This window comes from Xenopus laevis, chromosome 6L, assembly GCF_017654675.1.
Source record: "Xenopus laevis strain J_2021 chromosome 6L, Xenopus_laevis_v10.1, whole genome shotgun sequence".
In the NCBI taxonomy this organism is placed as follows: domain Eukaryota; kingdom Metazoa; phylum Chordata; class Amphibia; order Anura; family Pipidae; genus Xenopus; species Xenopus laevis.
In genome coordinates, this window is record NC_054381.1 from 123,640,320 (window position 1) to 123,659,813 (window position 19,494).

Sequence of the window (19,494 nt, forward strand, 5' to 3'; positions counted from 1 at the left end):
AATTTAAGATATAACACGAAATACAGAGCTCCTGTATTAATACATGCAAAATACTGTTTTTTTTTTAAAGAAAAGCAACTGGATTTTAAGCAATACTGTTTGAGATCAAGTCATACTTTGACTTTTTTCCCCCATCAATTTATGAGATTGATATGTGTCTTTCCGTTAGTTTGTTAAAGCATTAGCCTTTTCCCTATAGAACAAAAACATGGCAGTGAAAAAATGCTAAGAGGAAAAAATCTCTCAAAGTAAACACATACACATTTGTAAAATGTGAAAAGCTAAAGATGTACTGGCTTGAGGAGACTGTTAATGTATCAGACATTTAAAGTGTTCATTGGCACTAAGGTTAAAAAACATGCTATCTAATTGAATCCATTTTAACTAATCCTATTGGAAAGCTTGATGAAATCGTGGCAATGTTGTTGTAGTACTTAGACTACTTGTAAAAGCAGAGGACAATGGGTGTAGAGAGCCAAAGCATAAATTGCTAGGGTCTTGAGGATCTTGTTGTTGTGGTGGGAGTTGGGGCATTGAGGAATGGGCTTCGTCTGAGGAATAACCCATTCCTAAATTTCCAACTGATACAGGGACATGGTATGGAGGACCATTGGCAGGTATAAAATTGAAAAGCTGATTAAAATCCAATGATGATGCGTTAAGAGGTTCGCTAATTGAAACTGAACCTTTTGAGAGGGATACTCCATCAGAACCATCATCCAATGGCCCTACTTGAGGATCCATTCCTAATTTTGAAGATGATGAAGGAGAATCCTGGGATGAATGTGGCATGCCACTTTGCAATTCCATAAGGTAACTTTCGATTTCCCCTTTCAACGGCTGTTCTTTCTCGGGCATCGAAATCGCATATGAGGTAGAATTAAGTGGGTATTTCAGAGACAGCTGGTGAGAAGGGTGGACAGGATCCATATCTATTGGACAAGGCATACCCAAAGACAATGTTGGAGCAACCATTTGATGAGCAGTTGCAGAGCTCTGCATGGACTGAATTTGTGTATTGTAAAGGTTTAATTGCAGACTATTTGTGAATGGCTTTGATGTCAGCTCACTGGAAGATAAAGACATCACAGGAAGCAGCTCATCTTTAATAGGAACACCGCAGGTAAAATGGTCCAAGAGGTCCATGGGTTCTGTTTTGACTTTTAGCAGTTCTTGATTATGACTTTTCTTCATATGACGAGTTAGATGATCCTTACGCCCAAACCTCTGTGCACAATATTGACAAAGGAAGTCCTTTCTCCCAGTGTGCACTACCATATGTCTTCGGACATCTTTGCGTGTATAAAACCGCCGGTCGCAATGCTCACATTGGTGTTTTTTTTCCTTAACACCACTGGAAGATTTGCCTGCATGGGTTTTTAGGTGCTCCAGCAGCACAACCGTGCTTTCAAAAGTCTGCAGGCATACTTTACAGGTGAGGTCTCCACTTGTTGCAGCATGCAAGGCCAAGTGACGTTTAAAACCAAGCTTTGTGTTGTAGTTCTTTCCGCATTCTTCACACTTAAATGCCTCTTTATTAGGATCATGGGTATGAAGGTGATTCTTTAAGTGATCTTTTCGGTGAAACATTTTCTCACAATAATTGCACTTGTGTGTTTTCTCTGGAGAATGAGTAGCCATATGCCTTTAAAACACAGATAGCACCACATCAGTTATTTGGGTTTAAAACAACAAAATGAAAAGAAAGAAAAACAGCTCTGGAAGCAGTTAAATGTTTTTAAATATAGAAACCAGCATATTTCAGAATAGAATATAAGCATTTTGCCCAACTTATTTTTAGTAACATGGATACTTTAGAAATGTATACATAGGTCAATCTATCCAACGACTTAAATGATCGGTCTAGGTATCTACATTTCAAACGGACACTGAAATGAGCACTTCCCTGAATAGAAATAAGAATAGTGGTTGGGTGTAAAGGAGAAAAGAAATGGAAGACAAAAGATGAATGGAGAAGACTAGAAAGTTGAAGTCATGGAAATAAAGGAGGAGTAGATGATAAAATTTGAATGCCATTCTCTGCATAGTATCCTGATTATCCTTTTATCTATATACGGTAGCACTGATATATTACACAGCTCTAGCTTAAATACGGAGCAGGACAATACCAGTTGGGCCTGCATTAAAGTGACACTAACAACTACTTTTTAAAATATGAATGTACATTAAAAGTTACCTATAGGTCATGTTGATCGTTTTTTTGCTGAGGTTTGTTTTGTATGTAACTGTTAGTTGAAGTTCCTAAACCTGACTCTTTTGCCAAACTGACTGTCCCATCTCAGCTTGTCACAGTGTCAGACTGGCCCATCGGGATACCAGGAAAACTCCCGGTGGGCCTAGGTGTCAGTGGGCCCTTTTGCTTTTAACTATGTGGCCAATTTCATTGTCATTCCTTATTTCTTTATGTAGAAATATAAGCTTAATAATGGAAGAATAGACTAAGTAAATATAAAAGACTAGAATAATAAAGAGGTTGAGTGAGGAAAGGAGGAATAATAGTTTGGAAAGTGGGCCCACGGTCTAAGGATTTCTGGTGGGCCCCTGGCATCCCAGTTCGACACTGGCTTGTCAGTTAAAGTGATACTGACACTAAAAATTTTCTTTTCAAAATATTAATCTACATTAAAGTTACCTATTGGTCATGTTGATCGCTCATAGTTCTGCTTTTGTAAGTAATTGTCACTTGGAGTTCCTAAACCTGACTGTTTTGACAACCTGATTGTTCCTTCTTAACCTGTCGGTTAGAGTTTCTTATGCTAAGGGACTACTGTTTCACAAATATGGCAGCCCCGTCATAGAATAAACAGGGTAGTAAGAAAGGTAATGTAAAAGCATCAGGCAAATACTTTTATGGCAAAATTATAAAAAGCATTCAAAGACAATGTTATGATAGATAATAAAAAAAGGTTATTTTCTGATGTCAATATCTCTTTAAAGTTTCCAATGCTAACGGACTCCTGCTGCACAAATATGGCATCCCCCTCATACAGGAACATGGGGCATCAGACAGGTAATGTAAAAGCATTTTGTAAATACTTTATGGCAAAGTTATAAGTAGCTTTCAAAAGCAATATTATGAGAGATGTAAAAAAGTTTAATTTCTGGTATCAGTATCTTTTTAAGATACAAACTGCACTTGTATAAATACAAGGGGGACTTGCTGTACCCACCAATATTCATGTATATACAAGACGCACCATATTTAAATTTATGCCTAGATAAGTGTGGGGAGGTCCCCATAATTGTGTCTTAAAAGTCAGATTTTTTTTTTAAAAAAAATGTTCATAATTTGATAACAGAAACCTCTTGTTGAAGTTTTTGGCCTGCCGACATCAAAGTGCCATGATATATGGTACACAGGATCTTAGAAGTTGGGCAGCACTAGATTTAAGGCATATCTATAACTATATTTTATAGATATATAAGCAAGAAATGATACCAATTACAATTCTCAGAAATAAACTAGCCTTATTTGCTGTTCTATATAAATGATTGTGATTTGATTAATTTTCCGGTCAATTACTTTAAGCGGAAAAGGTAAATAGAATGTAATACCTTAGTAATTTGTATTTAGAAACAAAGGCCTTGGTGCAGTCTTGTTGTGTGCACTTGTAGGGCCTCTCTCCTGTGTGAGTGTAAGAATGAACTTTTAATTTCTCAACACTGTTAAATGCCTTTTCACACAGTTGGCAAGTGAAGTTTTTTCTTGGTTTTGTTTCACAGCGCTTACGCTTCCCTGAAGGGACTGTTTGGGTATCTCTTACTTCTGACAAATCACCAGGAATGACAGTGGCCATCGCAGCACAGCCTAAACCAGGCCTTCTTGCTTGACACTTGGCAATCGCCCAATTCGACAAGGTGACAGCACTTTAGGGGGCTTCTCAAGTTCCATGTGGTCGAGAAAAAAAAAAAACAATAAAAGGGGCACTGGAAAAGAAAAATAAAGTATATATTCATTTATTAATTCTGTTGCAAATCAATGTGTGATAAATTAAATGTATTTGGAATTAACAGTACTGTGTTACTACCAAGTATGTAAAGAAACTTTATTAGGGAATTGTAATGAAGAACCTTACTAACCTTATTATACATTATAAAATAGAAGAAGATGCCCAGTGGTTAGTTAATAATAAAAAATGTTTTAATTGATTTTTTGGGGTGGGGGGGTTCATCGAAAATTTTATTTTTCATCAGTTTAAACTTGTGTAATGGAAAAAAAAAAACCAACAACTATGGTTTCAGCAATTTCAGGAAGGGTTATAATGCGACCATTGCTATACTATATTTTACATATATGGCTTCTAAACAATGGCCTTAGAAAAAAAGCAACAAGGCAAGTGGCCACACTATGGCACAGTTCCTGGAATCATTGGAAAAACATTGCAATGTGTTTTGTTGTTTTACTGCAATCTTTTGTGAAATGGTTTACCACAGTAGTACCTGTGCCAGTATTTCCCATAGCCATGAAACCACTGCTAACTGCTGTAAAACAAAAAAAAATTGCCACGGATCAACAGGCACCTAAGGTTATGGTTTAAGGCACAGTTTTGTTTACAGCAGATATAACTTATTGCTGCAACCCCGATAGGGTGCCAACACAGAGGTTGAAGATTTCTACTTGCACAGGTTTAATAACAGACCATTTTTAATTATTTTAAAGAATAAAAAACAATAACAAAACTAATATGCTGAAATGTAATTAATCAGTCATACTTAAAATAGCAATTGGATAGATTCCATAGGGTTCGCACCTGGTGGTTGTCCGATAATTTTCCCAGATCCTGTTCTTAACCAGTCTCACTAGCACTTCTTGGGGGAGACCAGACTCTAGAAGTTTCCATTTTTGTATGCCTTTAAGGATATATAAAAAAATAAGTTATTAAGACTGCAGCAATTCATTGTGTTACCATTAGATGGGGGAAGCACATGATGATGTTATTGTGCGGTTTTTAAAGGCCTGGTAAAACTCTAGGCATATCTAGACCTATACTGCATGTTAAAATATTCCCTCTCTTTCTGAAATGGAGGTCCTGTGTGACTTCTTTGTATTATAAATACCTTAGCTGTGTTCAGTCATCTTTATCTGCTGTCTAAACAAAGCCCCACCCAGTCTTGTGTTCAGTAGATCATCAGCTTATACATATTCATGACCTTTCCCCCCAAAAACTAAAAAAAAAACAAAAAAAAAAAACTAACCTTATGTTACTGAATTGTGCTTTTAAAAGGGTCTCCATAAACACTTGTATTTAGCATGCAAAAAAAATACATTGTTTTTAAATGTATGCTGCCACTTGATTTAATTTTTTATCATGTAGCATTGTTTTGTTTTTAACCTTCCAACATATATACAGAGTCCATTTAAACAAACTTTCTTTAAGAACCACTCCATTTCCACCTTTGTTGCCTAAACATCTGGTTTACAGATAAGGTTTAAACTGTAACTATGTGTAACTCCCTTCTTGCACACTTAATGAACAACTAAGGACGTTGGATAAATAAAGGAAGTAATTTCAATGTTACTGTTCTGCACCGATCTATGCAAGGAACACCACAGATCCTTAATAAAAGGGTCAAGCATGTTCACACAAGCCATATTCACTTAAAGTTATGTCATATACATACAGAGATGTAACAAGTAATTATAAGCAAAAAGGTCCATATTTGCATCAACTTCTTTATGGGGGGACCAAACATTTTATACTTCTTCATGATTGATTTTTTTATATTTCCTGTTTCATGATTGTCAATCATGTACTATCTGAATGACACTGGAATTGTGTTGTTTAGTGCAACTACAGTAAGAATCAATTGCAGATCTTACAAACAACTATAGCCTTACAGGTAATGGTAAAACTAAAGTTAAAGTTGCCTCCTTTTCTAGGAATAACTAGGAATCAGCCTCCTCATCTCTGTGATATTATTGTATCAGATCAGGAAACCTGCATATTATTGCCAACAGAAAAAAGTTTTGAAAAAAATGATTTATATTATGCAGGAGGGTAAAATGGTTTGCCAAACTTTATTTCAGGTGACCCCCAGGAAGGATTTCTCTGGCCATTAAGTAACTGGTCAGGGGTTATTATGGTTCCTTAGTCTTTAAAAGCTAGCACATGTTCAGTCTCTTTTTGATCAAGTAAAAATAGTTGCTAAAATCAAAATTTGTGGATCTTCTACTAGTCCATATTCATCAGGTAGGTGTGAAGAAGGACTTTTTTTTAACACTTGGGATGGTCATTTTGAGTAGACGCATGCCGTTTGACTTGTGCTATGAAACTGCTGCCTTTCAAATATGTTCTTTGTTTCCAATTCCAAAAGCTTTGGAATAGGCTTATTCTTTCAAGATCTGTCACCCTGATGCCAAAAAGTATAATGACAGCCACAGCCATTAAGGCTCAGTGTTTATCTTAAGTCATCCTACTCATTGTTAAAGAAACAGTCTTAGTATGGTAACAAAAATTGTTTTTCTAGAAATTCTCAGCTGAAACATCAAACAATTCATTTTATGAAATCAGCAACCAAAGATCTAGGTTTCACATGCTATATTAAAGTCTGCTTCAAGTGTATATCAGATGAGACCTTACTATGATCAGCAAACAAAACAGCAGATAAGTGGTCTAAAAGTCTTGGAAATGGCTTTTCTACAAATGCTTCTAGGCATCACTAATGCAGCTGCCTCAAAAACCTTGAATACTTTGAGCAGACTGGCTTTTTGGCCTTAGAAAAGGTGCAATACACAACTGTACTTGATATGAGGTTTTGTGGTTGACATGCATTACACCTTTATTCAATTTAATTTATATTAAGAGTTTTTTCTTGATCCAAAGAACCATTTCTAAAAAAGAAGCTCTGTGCAATACCATATTTTGTGATGCAAGTACAAAAACAATGAAGAATTTGAAATCTAAAGATACAGAGCACTGTACTATAGTGACAACATGTTTGCAGCTGTCATTCTGGTATTATAGTCTAAACTGTACTTGGGTTGTGACACCACTTTAACCTTGAGAGATGAATTACCTGAAGCTTCAAAATAATCTTTTTGGTCTGTATTTGCTGTTGCTTTAGACATTCTCTACTGTACCGGAGATGGGTAAAGACCGGGTCCTGTAACAAAATGTCCAAAAACTACAAAAGAGTGGATAAACCAGTTTATCTGCCTCTGTAAATAAGCCACAGTCAGAGGTCTGCAGATGAAAATACGTGCAGGTCTAACTTCCAGTGTATGGACTGCATGCCATGAATTCCAGCTTCCCTCTGAATGTAAGTCAAATTTTTTTGTCAGACATGGCAAATTGTAAACCCCTAAAATTATTTGCACCCAGCTCCATGAATATATGGTAGCCATTTCTCAAAAAAAAATAAAAAAAAAGTTGGACCATGCTACAACATAAAGCATATTTGCCAGTCCTGCATCCTTGGTCATGCCCAGAATGACCTCAGGCATCATACTTTAGAGGGTTGAAGAGTGCCATTTCAGAGAAGATACAGGCTGATAGCTTATACGTTCTTAAAATATACCACACCCCGAAACCAACATCAATATGGTCAATATGTCTCCAACAGACCAATGTATGTTTAAAGTAATATTTATTATTCAAACATGTCTGCTAATGTAAAGTTATATAACATGTAAGGAGTAGATAAGTCCATGCAGCTAAACAAGTCCGTACATTTGTGGAACACAAGGTCCCAAAGGGGTTGCACAGAGCATACAATCCATAAAGTTAGAGGTATGGGATCTGTTATCCAGAATGCTCAAGACCTGGGGGTTTATGGATAAGGGGTCTTTCCATAATTTGGATCTTCAGGTCTTAATGTTTACATGATTTTTAAGTAGACTTTATTAAACCCAATAGGCTGGATTTGTTCCAACAAGTATTAATTATATCTTAGGTGGGATCATGTACAAGCTACTGTTTTATTATTATAGAGAAAAGGAAATCATTTAAAAAAAAAAAAGAAATTGGATTATTTAGATAAAACAAATTCTGTAATTCAGAGCTTTCTGGATAACAGGTTTCTGGATAACTGATCCCATACCTGTATAAGGAAAAAAATGTATGGTTCCCATCAAGTACCTAAAAGTACAAATTTAACTGGCAAAAAGACATTTTAGTACAGGTAGTCCCTGGGTTACGCATGAGATAGGGTCTGTGGGTTTGTTCTTCTAGTTGAATTTGTATGCAAGTTGAAACATATACATTTACTTATTAAATGCAAAAAGACAGATGTTTGTCTTAAGATAGTATTTATTTTTACCTTTCTGTACATATGTATTTTTACATCCATGTGCTTTGCAGTAGACAACACATGCCAGAGGGGATTGGGGTAGGTGGTTTATTAAAGCTAAATGCTAATAAAGGCCAAACAAACCACAGTACATTACTGTGCTAGCCTCTGTATGCAAGTATGAGTTGTACTGTATGTAAGTTGGTTGTAAATAACTTGAGTACTCCCTGTACTCATAACATATGCCAATAAGACAGCCTGTAGGTCAAAATCCGAAGTTTAAATAACACATTTACTGAACCAAGCCAGAGGTCCAACAGTTCTATCGCAGTAATGTTTTATGCCTTCAAAATTGTCCGCAGCAGCTCTCTATCATTGATCTTGTAAGGCCTGATTTAGTGTGCCACTGACTTTGCACATGTTCAGTGTGCTCTGTGAAGCTGAGCTTAGGGGTTGTCCAAAATTATGAACACATTTGCAGAAAGAAAGCGGATGCTATAGGCTGATTATTAATGTATTTTGATGCATATATACAGACTGTATATTGAGATTTAGTTGCTAAACTCAGGTAACTAAGAGAAGCCCGCTGAACGTGCTGTAAATCAGCAGATGGGAAGCTGTTGGGAGCATCTCCAGAGGCACAGAGTTACAGTCATGCAACTTTTGGCACAGTCATTGCATTCATTAAATCCAGAGATGCTCCTTGCTCTTCTGAATAGTTGCTCATGGCTGTCTTTGTCCTGCCTCTTATTTGGAATTTTGCAGAAGTGTTTCTAAGGGTTTGTTCCCACACTTGTGCCTAAAGAATTGTGCACATGTGTCATGATGATGGTAATGAAGACATTCTGACAACGATTTTCAACTCAACTGCAGGTAATTAGCACAACTGTCTCGTGACCAATTATGCAACTACAGAGGAATACTGCATTGTGGGTAAAAAACATGGCGTCCTTTTCCAGAAATTGCCTACTGCATAGATTATCCCTATGGTGTAACAAGTCTGGACCAGTTATTTGTTGAGCTTTAGTTCTTCTTTACTATACAGGCAGGTTAAATGTTTCAGGATATCATTTTAATACACAGAAAACAGTCTAGAACTCACTTATTGTCCCAAGATGTTGCTTCCCTAGATGCTGTCGAAGAAAAAAAAAAAATAAAAAAAAGGCATCATACACAGCATATTTATACATTTATTCCAGTCATGGTTCATTATGTGATTTGTGCCCAAAACGTTGGGTTGTGTGTCATGATATGTGGCTGGAATAAATGGGTTTAACGCCATTAAGCGATTTGTTGTGTGTGCGATGTGAATGATCTATAATCTCAGAGGGGACTAGGTACAGCCAATTGTTTCAGATTCTATGTTAAATGAACCATATGTATTAGCTGGAGGGTAAGCCACAACAACATGTTTTTTAAGACCCTTTCCTGGAGCTTCCCATTGATGCAAATGGGAATTTTGTATATTTAAAGTCAAACAGAAAATTTGGCAAAACGTGCACCTTATGCAACAAAATGACTAACAGCCAAAAGGCCCCACAGCCATTTAGTCTGATAAAGGAGCAAAGACAGATTAAAGAGCATATAAGGTCTGTAGAATACATTGAGTTATGATTCTTATGTAAGATATAAACCCACAATATACTATAGAGCTTACCTGCTACGTAACCTGTGCCATTTAGCCCTAAATCAACTGAAATGGTTATCGTTTCTTTAAGAGAGATAATTGAGTGGGTTGTAAAGTAAGGGAGATAAAAGTCAGAGAACACAAGGTGGTGATGAAAGAAACAGCATTTAGATCCCCTCCCAGAGGTATCTGAATGAGAGTATCTTTACCCAATTTGGCCACCTACATGCAAGGCCAAATCAGGCTGATTCGACTATTTTGCCCCTGGGCTGATTGTGTTGTATGCACATGGATCTATTATAAAAAAAAATAACATGGATTGGAATAACGATAAAGGCAAAATAATGTTAATATTGCCTTAATCTGCTGAATTCTGTAAAAAAAATGTGTTTCAAGACAATATAGGGTTAATTTACAATGGCAAAGTGCAGTACTAGCAGCAAAACCAGGGAATATAGCTCAAGGAGCAACACACTACATGTGATCAAGGGTTAATTTTGCGTGTTGTTCCTATAGGTGCTCCTGTTTGCGTCAGATAAACTCTGACTATGTAACGGATACAACACAATGAAACATGCAAGTGCAAATACACTCCGATGTAGGTTTTGTGGTTGTAAAAAATGTTTTTTGCCGATAGCAGGAAATGCTTTTATTGAAGAATAAATATGCTTCGGAGAACTCCATTTATAAATATATGTTAAGAGCTTTTTAAGATGCGGTCCATCAAAAGAAATGTGGTGTCCCACCAGGTTGCCCTAGAACTCAATAGACTTTCTACCCATGACAACATTGCAATAGTAGCCCTCTGAAAGTTCGGTCTGCAGGCTAAACAAATCACATTGCACAAATATCAAACACTTTTTGCTATTAAGCCTCTTAAATTACCTCAGTGTCTCCCTTTCCAGAATGAAAGATATGCAGTTATTTGATAAACATTTCAGCTACAAAATATGAATGCATCTTACTTTATGTAGTGATCTAAGATACTGTCCCAAGTAAACCTGTAGTGGCAGGGTTAGCAGAAGAAATACCATTCTCTTGGGAAGCTCTGTCTATAGTTTATTGTTGACATTTTGTGAATAATCATTACCTATGCCATATTTGACATTTAAGGCTAATAGCACACGCTGGGGGTATTCTCTAGCAGCTGACAAATATATGAAGTTGCACTGGCCCCTTCCATTAACTTGAGCATAAAATGATTGAATAGTAGTCACTTTTCCCCAATCAAGCAGCTTTATTAGCTTTCCTGCCAGTAGAGAATATCCCTGTGTGTGCGCCATCAGCCTTAAAGCTTAAATATGGCATAGCTACACAATATCATTAGCAATAAATGATTAAACAAAATCTAAAGAAAAAATTGTTATTTCTACTGACACTGAAGATTCACATTTCAGTTTAATAATTCCTTAACCTTTTTTCCCCCTGAGAATGTTTCCCGTGCAATAATATGGATAACACGTGAGCAGAAAAATAACTTTCAAACTGTTAATACAAAAACAAATAATGCTAATTATTGTTCAAGATATTGAGCCACTAACATATATGTTAAAAAACAGTGCGATACACTACTATTAGACTCATACACAATTCTTATTACAACAGTTTTAAGAAAATGAGAAAATGTCAGAATAAAGGGCATAAAACAATGCAACTTGCTAAAGGACAATTTGCTAAAGGACAAGTCTATTTCTTAGTACAACACTTTAAAAATCCAATATAAAACAGGACCTTTGAGAGTCATAAAATCACATTTGACCTGTTTATCTTTCTGTGTAAGAACAAAAATCGTTACATCTATAAACCTCACTAAACGAACGTGTGCCCAATTTATTTGGCTACCGCGATGGATACACAGCTTATTATATAAACTGTAGTAGTGCTTCTAAAGCAAATATACTGTTTTTACCAAAGCAGGGTAACAGCATATTATATTTAAATGCATACACAACTTTATTTTTTGTGCTACTGGTCCTTTAAGGCCAGAGTTTTGGTTTTATTAAACAGCACTCAAACTCCTTTCTCTTATACAAATTCAGTGACCTCCTAGATGAGCCTGTTTCTGCAGAGTTACTGAGGGAGAAGGGGAAATACTTTAGTCCTATTCTCCATTTCCATTCCTCAAGTATTGTGTTCAAGAGCACAATGGCAGAGGCAGAAGCTCATTATTTCTTCTAACACTGGAAGGGAGAATGGGAAAAATCATTCCTCTTAAAGTAATGCCACCAAATCAAGGGCAAGGGTGGTGGTATATAAAGAATTAATTCACAGAGTTTTGTTTTTTTTACTCAAAACGTGCTATAAAAAAAACAAACCATACTTTGTTATGTTTGTTTTTTCAAATGTGTAATTTAAATATCTGCCCTTCTAGAACTCTGATCAAATTACTAAATGCAGTCTAATCATGGGTACCATATATATATATATTTACATTTTCCAGGTTGTCTACAGGACAGGAGAAAAAAAAAAAAGGTATACTTTTTTTTTTTTTTTTTTAATATAAAATGTCATACAATTTCATAAAAATAATTAAAGCAAAGATCTGCTCAAGTTCTAAGAGCACCCAAAATGGCAGTTCATTTTACTACTGTGGTTGATTTAAACATAACTTTAGATGTCTTTAAACGTCTAATTTTTATAATTCTACAATTCTAATATTTAATTCTACACCAAATTTCTATGTAGACAGTAGCTTCTTTGGTTAACAGTTATATACGATACATAAAATTTAACAAAAAACAAAACAATACACAAAGGGACTTTTAAAAGTCAGTGCTTCTTCTGCAAACAGTATGTACAACGGATGTTGAGGTCCTCATTTGGACCTCTTTCGAGAATTGCGACTGAAATCTTGATTGTATATACACAAATGGACGGAGATAGATAGATAGATATATATATAGATAGATAAAAAAACAAGGGAAAGTTGTGCTCACCACTATTTTTTAAAACCATTAGGCGGGGGTGCAATGAGGCTGTGACCACAAAATACATACAGTCAAATACAAGAGTACTCTGCACTCAGTGAGTGCAGAGGACTCTTGTATTTGAATATATATATATATATATATATATATATATATATATATATAAATAATATTTATATAATGATTATATATATATATATATATATATATATATAAATAATATTTATATAATGATTATATATATATATATATATATATATATATATATATATATATATATATATATATATATATATATATATATATATATATATATATAAAATCATTACTAGGGTAAATCCACCACACACACTCTCTCCAAGCCCATGTGATTTACAGATAGCTTAAACAAGGGATAATCAGCTGCATAGGCTGGTCAATTTTCCAGTCAAATATAATAAACTTGAAGTAATAGTAAGTTTAAATTATGTTATAAAGGTTTGCTCTGAACAGGGACTCTTATTATTGGGTCCTGCTATGTTTGCAGAAGGGTCAGATTACAAGGCACATCCTGGTATCCAATGGATCCATACAAGCAACAATAACAGAAAGGTCAGATTGCATACAGCCTGCACCAATGAGATTGCAGACAGCATGATTTAACAAGTGGGGCATCTGCAAACATGGCATGATAGATCTAGTGAGAGGAAATTAAGGACACACTCAGCCATGTCTCACATAGCAACGAGTTGTCTACAAAGCACTGCTTTCTTGTTAACGCGTAGTAGATCATACTACTTCACATTACTAATCACACAAAAATATGATGCAGAACTGAAAGCAAAAGGAAAGCAATAATTTGCTCTGAATATCTTTTATGGTTGTATGTGAATGAGGAAGCTACATAGCAAAAAGCAATCAATATTTTATACATTACTATGCCCTCTTTTATTGCCCCTTGTCTCAGATATAATTGAATGCAACCAAATTTATATAGATTTAAAAGACACACTATTTAAGGAAAAAGCACAGAATACAGTGTGAATGGCACCATAGGAGAACTTGCTTCTGTTTCCACCCAAACCACATCAAATCAAGCTGAAGAAGCCCATACCCTTTTGCACAAAACAGAAATGTACACGAACATAAGCTCAAAGTGGTCAGGTGAGAATTATGAACATACAAAAGATGACAGTGTTTAATGTAATTATACAACGATCTATTTCACACAAGTATAATTAGCGTATATTTGTCATTTGCTCTCCTATAGAACGAGAAGCTCATTAAAACAAATCACAAATACTTTGGCAGGGGCAATTAATCCTTTACGTGGCACAGGTTGCTGGTGCTATCAGGCATCCGCGTGCTTGCTAAACAATGAGTTAAACACCACCAGAGACTTTTAAACACAATGTTGCAGTTACATTTGCTAATCTACAATTACTTAGTACCACCCTTGGGAAGAGTTCAAAAAAAACCATGAACTGGAGAATATAGTAGTAACTTGCAATTCAATTTAAAACTAGTTGTTGCATTTTTATTTAAGTGATTTTCATTCTAGAATGTTTGCAGGATTCCTCCCTCTTACAGATCATGTAGTTGTTCTTCTATCAGTACTTTTTTCTGCTGTCCCCACACATAAATTCCAATTATGAGAATTTCTTATACATTAATGTAATAATAGCCAACAGATTAAGCTGTGCAAGCACCGAAATGTTCACTTTAATGAGTTCAGAGCTTATATAGTTGAAGGTTTAAAGCAAATATCTTTTATACTTAATTCAACGGGATCTTAAAAACTTTCTGGTCAATAAAGGATGCAGAACGTGTTTCTATGTGCTTAAAAAAAACATTAAAAAGAAATAGAAAAATGTCTTTAAATATGCAAAAAATGACCATCAAACTATCTCCTAGTATAGTATAAGGACACAAAAAGCATACCTACAAAGTATACTGCATGCGTAATTTGTTTTCTATCTTTTATTAAAGTAATACCAAATACAGGTGAATAGTTAACTTCACAAACTGCATATCAAAAGGCTAAATTTTATTTTAAAGCAAGATAAGTTTCCTCCTTATCACGTCATCGGCGTACAATCACCATTTAAAAACACAAACAACATTCAATCAGTTAATAGAGATATTCACAACATTTTCATCATAGATCATAAGGTTTATATAAATATTCTAAGTCCCCACAATATCCTATTGCCATAAAGCATCCAAGAGGATGTCTCTAACAGCAGAATAAGTTATGTATATTTCAAATACTTTCATTAAAAAAAATTTTTTTAAAAAACCTTATGCAAATATACTAATAAGACAAACAGATTGCTTGTAACTGTTACTGACACAATTCATTTTTGTTCTTTGCCAAGTGTTACAATGTACACCTAGATATCAACACAGCAACAGGCAATCTGCATGCTGCCAAATGTAAATAGTTACTTGTCAGTCAACCAAAATGCAGGAAAAACATATACTGTATCATTTAGTAAAATGATCAGCAATCAGCTTTCATTACAATCAGGGAATTTACGTGGCACTGTACACAAGACCAAATGTATAATGTTAATGCCCAGTGCCTTTGATCAGTTGTAATTAAAGCCACTGGACCTGGCCCAGCTGCAACAAGAAATTCAAATGATATCACTCAATCACAATAAACCCCACTCACTAAGATTATACTTGACTTGTTCATAGATAAAGCACAGAAATCAAGCTTATATTATCCAGGCTTACATAAAGTCAGCCATGTAAGGACTAATGTAGCAAGAATCAGTTTAAACTACTAAATATGTAATAAGCTGTGATGAATGTATTTTTAAGCCTTGTTAAATATACAAATTCACAGCACATTGTGATGAATCGTCACAGGCTCAGATGCAATATTTAATCTGAATTTAATTTCTAAATAAATGATGTGCATTACAAATCAATAGTGTATGTACATATTAAGCATGTAACCTTAAAATGTCAATGTATTGCTTATATGTAACGATTAAATGTGTGTGTAAAAAGCTAAACATTCCGACTTACATCTTTTTAAAATCTCAAATCTACAACTCAGTAGCCAAATTAATTCTGAATTCAACAATGAAGTCATAATGTTACTGCTAGAAAACCAGGAGTAACAATGTATGTAAAATTAAGATACAAAGTGAAAACATTATAATATTTAAATTGCATGCTGACAGGCAGACTTTCTATTAAAAGGCATGCAGTTTGGGTATTTCTATAATAAACGGTTATATCAGGTGATTTAAAATCCTTATTTAGATGCTGCAATTAGCATTAAAGTTTCCTTAGAAGGAAATAAAACAACCTGAATGAAAAAGCAAATGTTCATTTCAACCACATTATGGGTTTTTTTAAATTGACATTTCAGTAAGAAATTGATTTGCGGGTGTATTATATTTTAGTTACACAAGCAAAGAAACATAGCCCTTCCTCAGAAGAACACTTTTCTACCAATTAACTTGGAGGTCACTATTAGACAAAAAGATTCTAGAAAAATATGAAATTATGCAATTCTGGATAACATTAAGAGCATAGTCCAGAGATTTAGAAAGGCAGGGTTTCAAGCTCAGGTCATTTCCAAGAGGGCACCTATAAAAATCTGCATTGTACTATGATATTTTCACCAATGACTGGAGTGAGGGTATTTAATGCAGCTAAGATGCCTCATTAACAGGCAATGCATGGAAGAAAATGCAAGCATAACTTTTAAAGGAGACCAGCATTTAAGCAACCTGATCTTTTCCTTGGGGGTTCAGGCATCAGGTATTTACCACTGTTATGTCTATTTGACATAGTCACTTTTCAACATTTTTTTTCTTTCAAAACACTAGAACACACACATATTTGGCCAGTTTTGCATTCTGCCACTGTTCCAACAGTAGGTGTAATTGTAACTTCTCACTGGACCATGGAAGAGGCAATGATCAGTAGTTTTGTTAATAAAAAATAATTACAATCATAAATCCCAGTCCTTAATAACACTAGCATGCATCTAATTACGAAAAGCCCAAACTACAATTAACATAAAACAAAAAATGTTTATGGGTAGAAGCAACCACAAATGCACACTCTCCTGAATTACAATTATGAGCAGCAGATTTGGGAAGCAGTTCATACACACACTCTACATACATTTGGCTGCTTGCATAGAGAAAAACAGCTACATTGCAATATAAATATCCTATTCCATCAATAAAAAAAAAAAAAACTGCTGCCAAACACAATAAGTTCAAAAACAGATAACACATATAGTGAACATGTGCATTGAGAAAGCAAAAGGCAAATAACTCTTTGGTACAATCATAACACACAAATGAAAAGAACAAAAGAAATTCCAGCAAACTTTTTTTTTTTGTTCTTTGAACATATTATTGATGATTAATATTAATTGACAACCCTGTTACACACTATAGAGAATGCTGGTTTATTAGCAAGCACTCAAGCTTCAGTAATAATGTGCAAAAAGCTGTGTTGCTTCAGTATCTCCTATACCCCTGATCCCACGTGGAAGCAGCATCAGCTGCACCAGCAGCTCTTTTACATGCATGTAGTGCAAGAGACAAACAACAATGGAAAGGGCACAGCTGCATTATTCACTATGGGAGGATTATTACAGCAGGTGAAGTGTATGTTGCACCAAAAAATAAAATAACCAAAACACTTGATGGGGCTGAGTTTCCTAGCAAATAGCAGCTAAGCACAGGGGAATGGATAAGCCACAAGCTACTGAAAAGCAATGGCTGAGTGGCAGGAGCTTGCATTGAAAAGATAAGGGATTTGTAGCATGTAGAAAGGTGACAAGGAAGATAATTTACATCTCAGGGGAAAAGCAAACTGCTTTAGGACAGGCAGGAAAATAGTCATTATAAACTCACAACCAGAATCCATGTGCAAGAAAGACCCCCACATCAGCATCAAACCATCAGTCAATGCAACCCCATCTACTGAAACACATCAGGAAAAATAACTTTAAAAAACACTAAAACTGTTGCAGAATGTTGCAAGGGGAGATCAGTCCTGCTGCGATTAAAAATAAGTATTCTGTAAGGGTTTCTTTTTTCTTCAATGCCTAAAAGAATTCACCTTTCCACGAATCAGGCAGCTCCTGTAAAACTACAACTCCCAGAAATCGCCGGCTACCGAATATTACCGGGACGATGCTGGGACGTGTAGTGCAGCAGGAGCTGATGGGAGAAATCCCGATTCTCGGTTCCCTCACTGTAGGATTTTTTTTTTTAGCAATTATTTTATTTGATTTTATTTGCTGGTGTTTCGGTTCTCCCTCCATTTTGGTTGTTTATGAGACTAACAACACGCTGGTCCTCTTTCCATGCTGCCTCCCAAACTAGTTGCAGGGCCGGAGCTAGAGGAGAGGGGGCCTTGGCACTGCAGGGGGAGATTGCACAGAGCTGGGGGGAGATTGCACAGAACTAGGGGGTCCCTCCAGCTGTAGCTAAACTACTACTCCCAACATCCCCCGACAGCTGCAGGTTGGGAATCCAGAACAATTGTACACACGGGGTGACTGATGCCGGGGGTCGGGGCAAATAGCCTCTGTGTCTGTCCGGCCCTGCCTGTCTCTACCATTCCTCAGCCTGTGGGGGGCGCAGTGCAAGCTAAATGCCCACCCTCTCCTCACATGGAGCCCCCTACCTCCCTCACTGCAGCACTGACCTAATCTTACTCCCCCACCTTAAGAAAAGTGCAGGGAAATCCCGCAGAAACGCACAGTTTCCCCATTCCAAACCCGCACGTCTGTGAGGAACCCCCCACCCCAACTTTGAGGGCAATTCGGGGGGTGTAGAACAGAAGAGCGAATTTTAAAACATTTTCTCTCGGTATTTCCACCCCAAGCACGGGCTCAGTCTGTGTCTGCTTTCATGTCTCCCCCTCTCCAGCCTCTCCTGCTGCCGCTGTCACAATATTACAGGAAAGAAGAGAAAGTTTCCCAGCAGCCACCCCCAAACTTGAAGTAACTTTGCCCCCGACACTCACATAACAGTCACATAGCAGTCACATAACAGTCACATAACACTAAGTGCACATTTCTGTGCCCCAGTCTGAGAGACATTTGCTAAAATCTACACTACCCGAAAACTTTCCCTCTTGCCCTCAAACTTTCCCTTCCGTGCACCCGGTCATTTTATTCGGCCAGGGAAGTTATTGCACACAACAAGAAGAAGAAGGGGCTTCATATGCAATAACTTTTTTTTCTTCCTCTCTCCCCCTCCTCCTCCTCCTTTCCCTCGCCCCCCTCCCATAATTTAAATAACCCTGATTTTCTATGCTTCAAAGGCGGCAGCGAACGTCCAAACCACTTGCAAACTCACCGCGGGAGCCTTAACATCCTTCCTGCGGTCGATTTCCGGGGTTTAGATGCCTTTCCGATTTTTTAATAATTTTTTTCCCATATTTTTGCCTGGACGGTGCGGGCCTGGAAATTGTTTGCTTTCCCCTCTCTCCAGCAGCCATTGTAGTGTAAGCGCTGCGGTGCAGCCCAACCTGTTTCGGGAGACGCGCCCACCTCAAACACCGCCTCCATCGCGTCCCACCGACCAACCCAGTTCCTACGCCGCTCATGCTGGTTTCGCAATACTAATTGGTTAACAGAGACCGGATCGTATTCTTATTGGGTGCAGCGATTGTCAATCATCAAGAAGACGCCATGTAGTAGGCGTATTGGGCCGACAC

The 19,494-nt window shown here is 36.5% G+C and overlaps 1 protein-coding gene across 3 annotated transcripts; it reads right to left on the reverse strand.

Annotated features, from left to right (window-relative positions):
* Positions 1–344: 344 nt before the first annotated feature.
* On the reverse strand, positions 345–19,354 carry plag1.L (PLAG1 zinc finger L homeolog). 3 transcript variants are annotated; one of them, XM_018268011.2, is made up of 4 exons: positions 19,134–19,354; positions 4,773–4,872; positions 3,786–3,948; positions 345–1,645 (listed from the first exon to the last, which is right to left on the reverse strand). In XM_018268011.2, exon 4 carries the CDS (start codon positions 1,639–1,641, stop codon positions 391–393), a length of 1,251 nt encoding a protein of 416 aa, XP_018123500.1. In that variant the 5' UTR covers positions 1,642–1,645; positions 3,786–3,948; positions 4,773–4,872; positions 19,134–19,354; the 3' UTR covers positions 345–390. The 3 variants fall into 3 exon arrangements, with proteins under 3 accessions (XP_018123500.1, XP_018123497.1, XP_018123498.1); XM_018268008.2 differs by having other exon boundaries at positions 3,577–3,948; positions 19,134–19,349; XM_018268009.2 differs by having other exon boundaries at positions 3,577–3,948; positions 4,735–4,872; positions 19,134–19,349.
* Between the last annotated feature and the right edge of the window lie 140 nt (positions 19,355–19,494).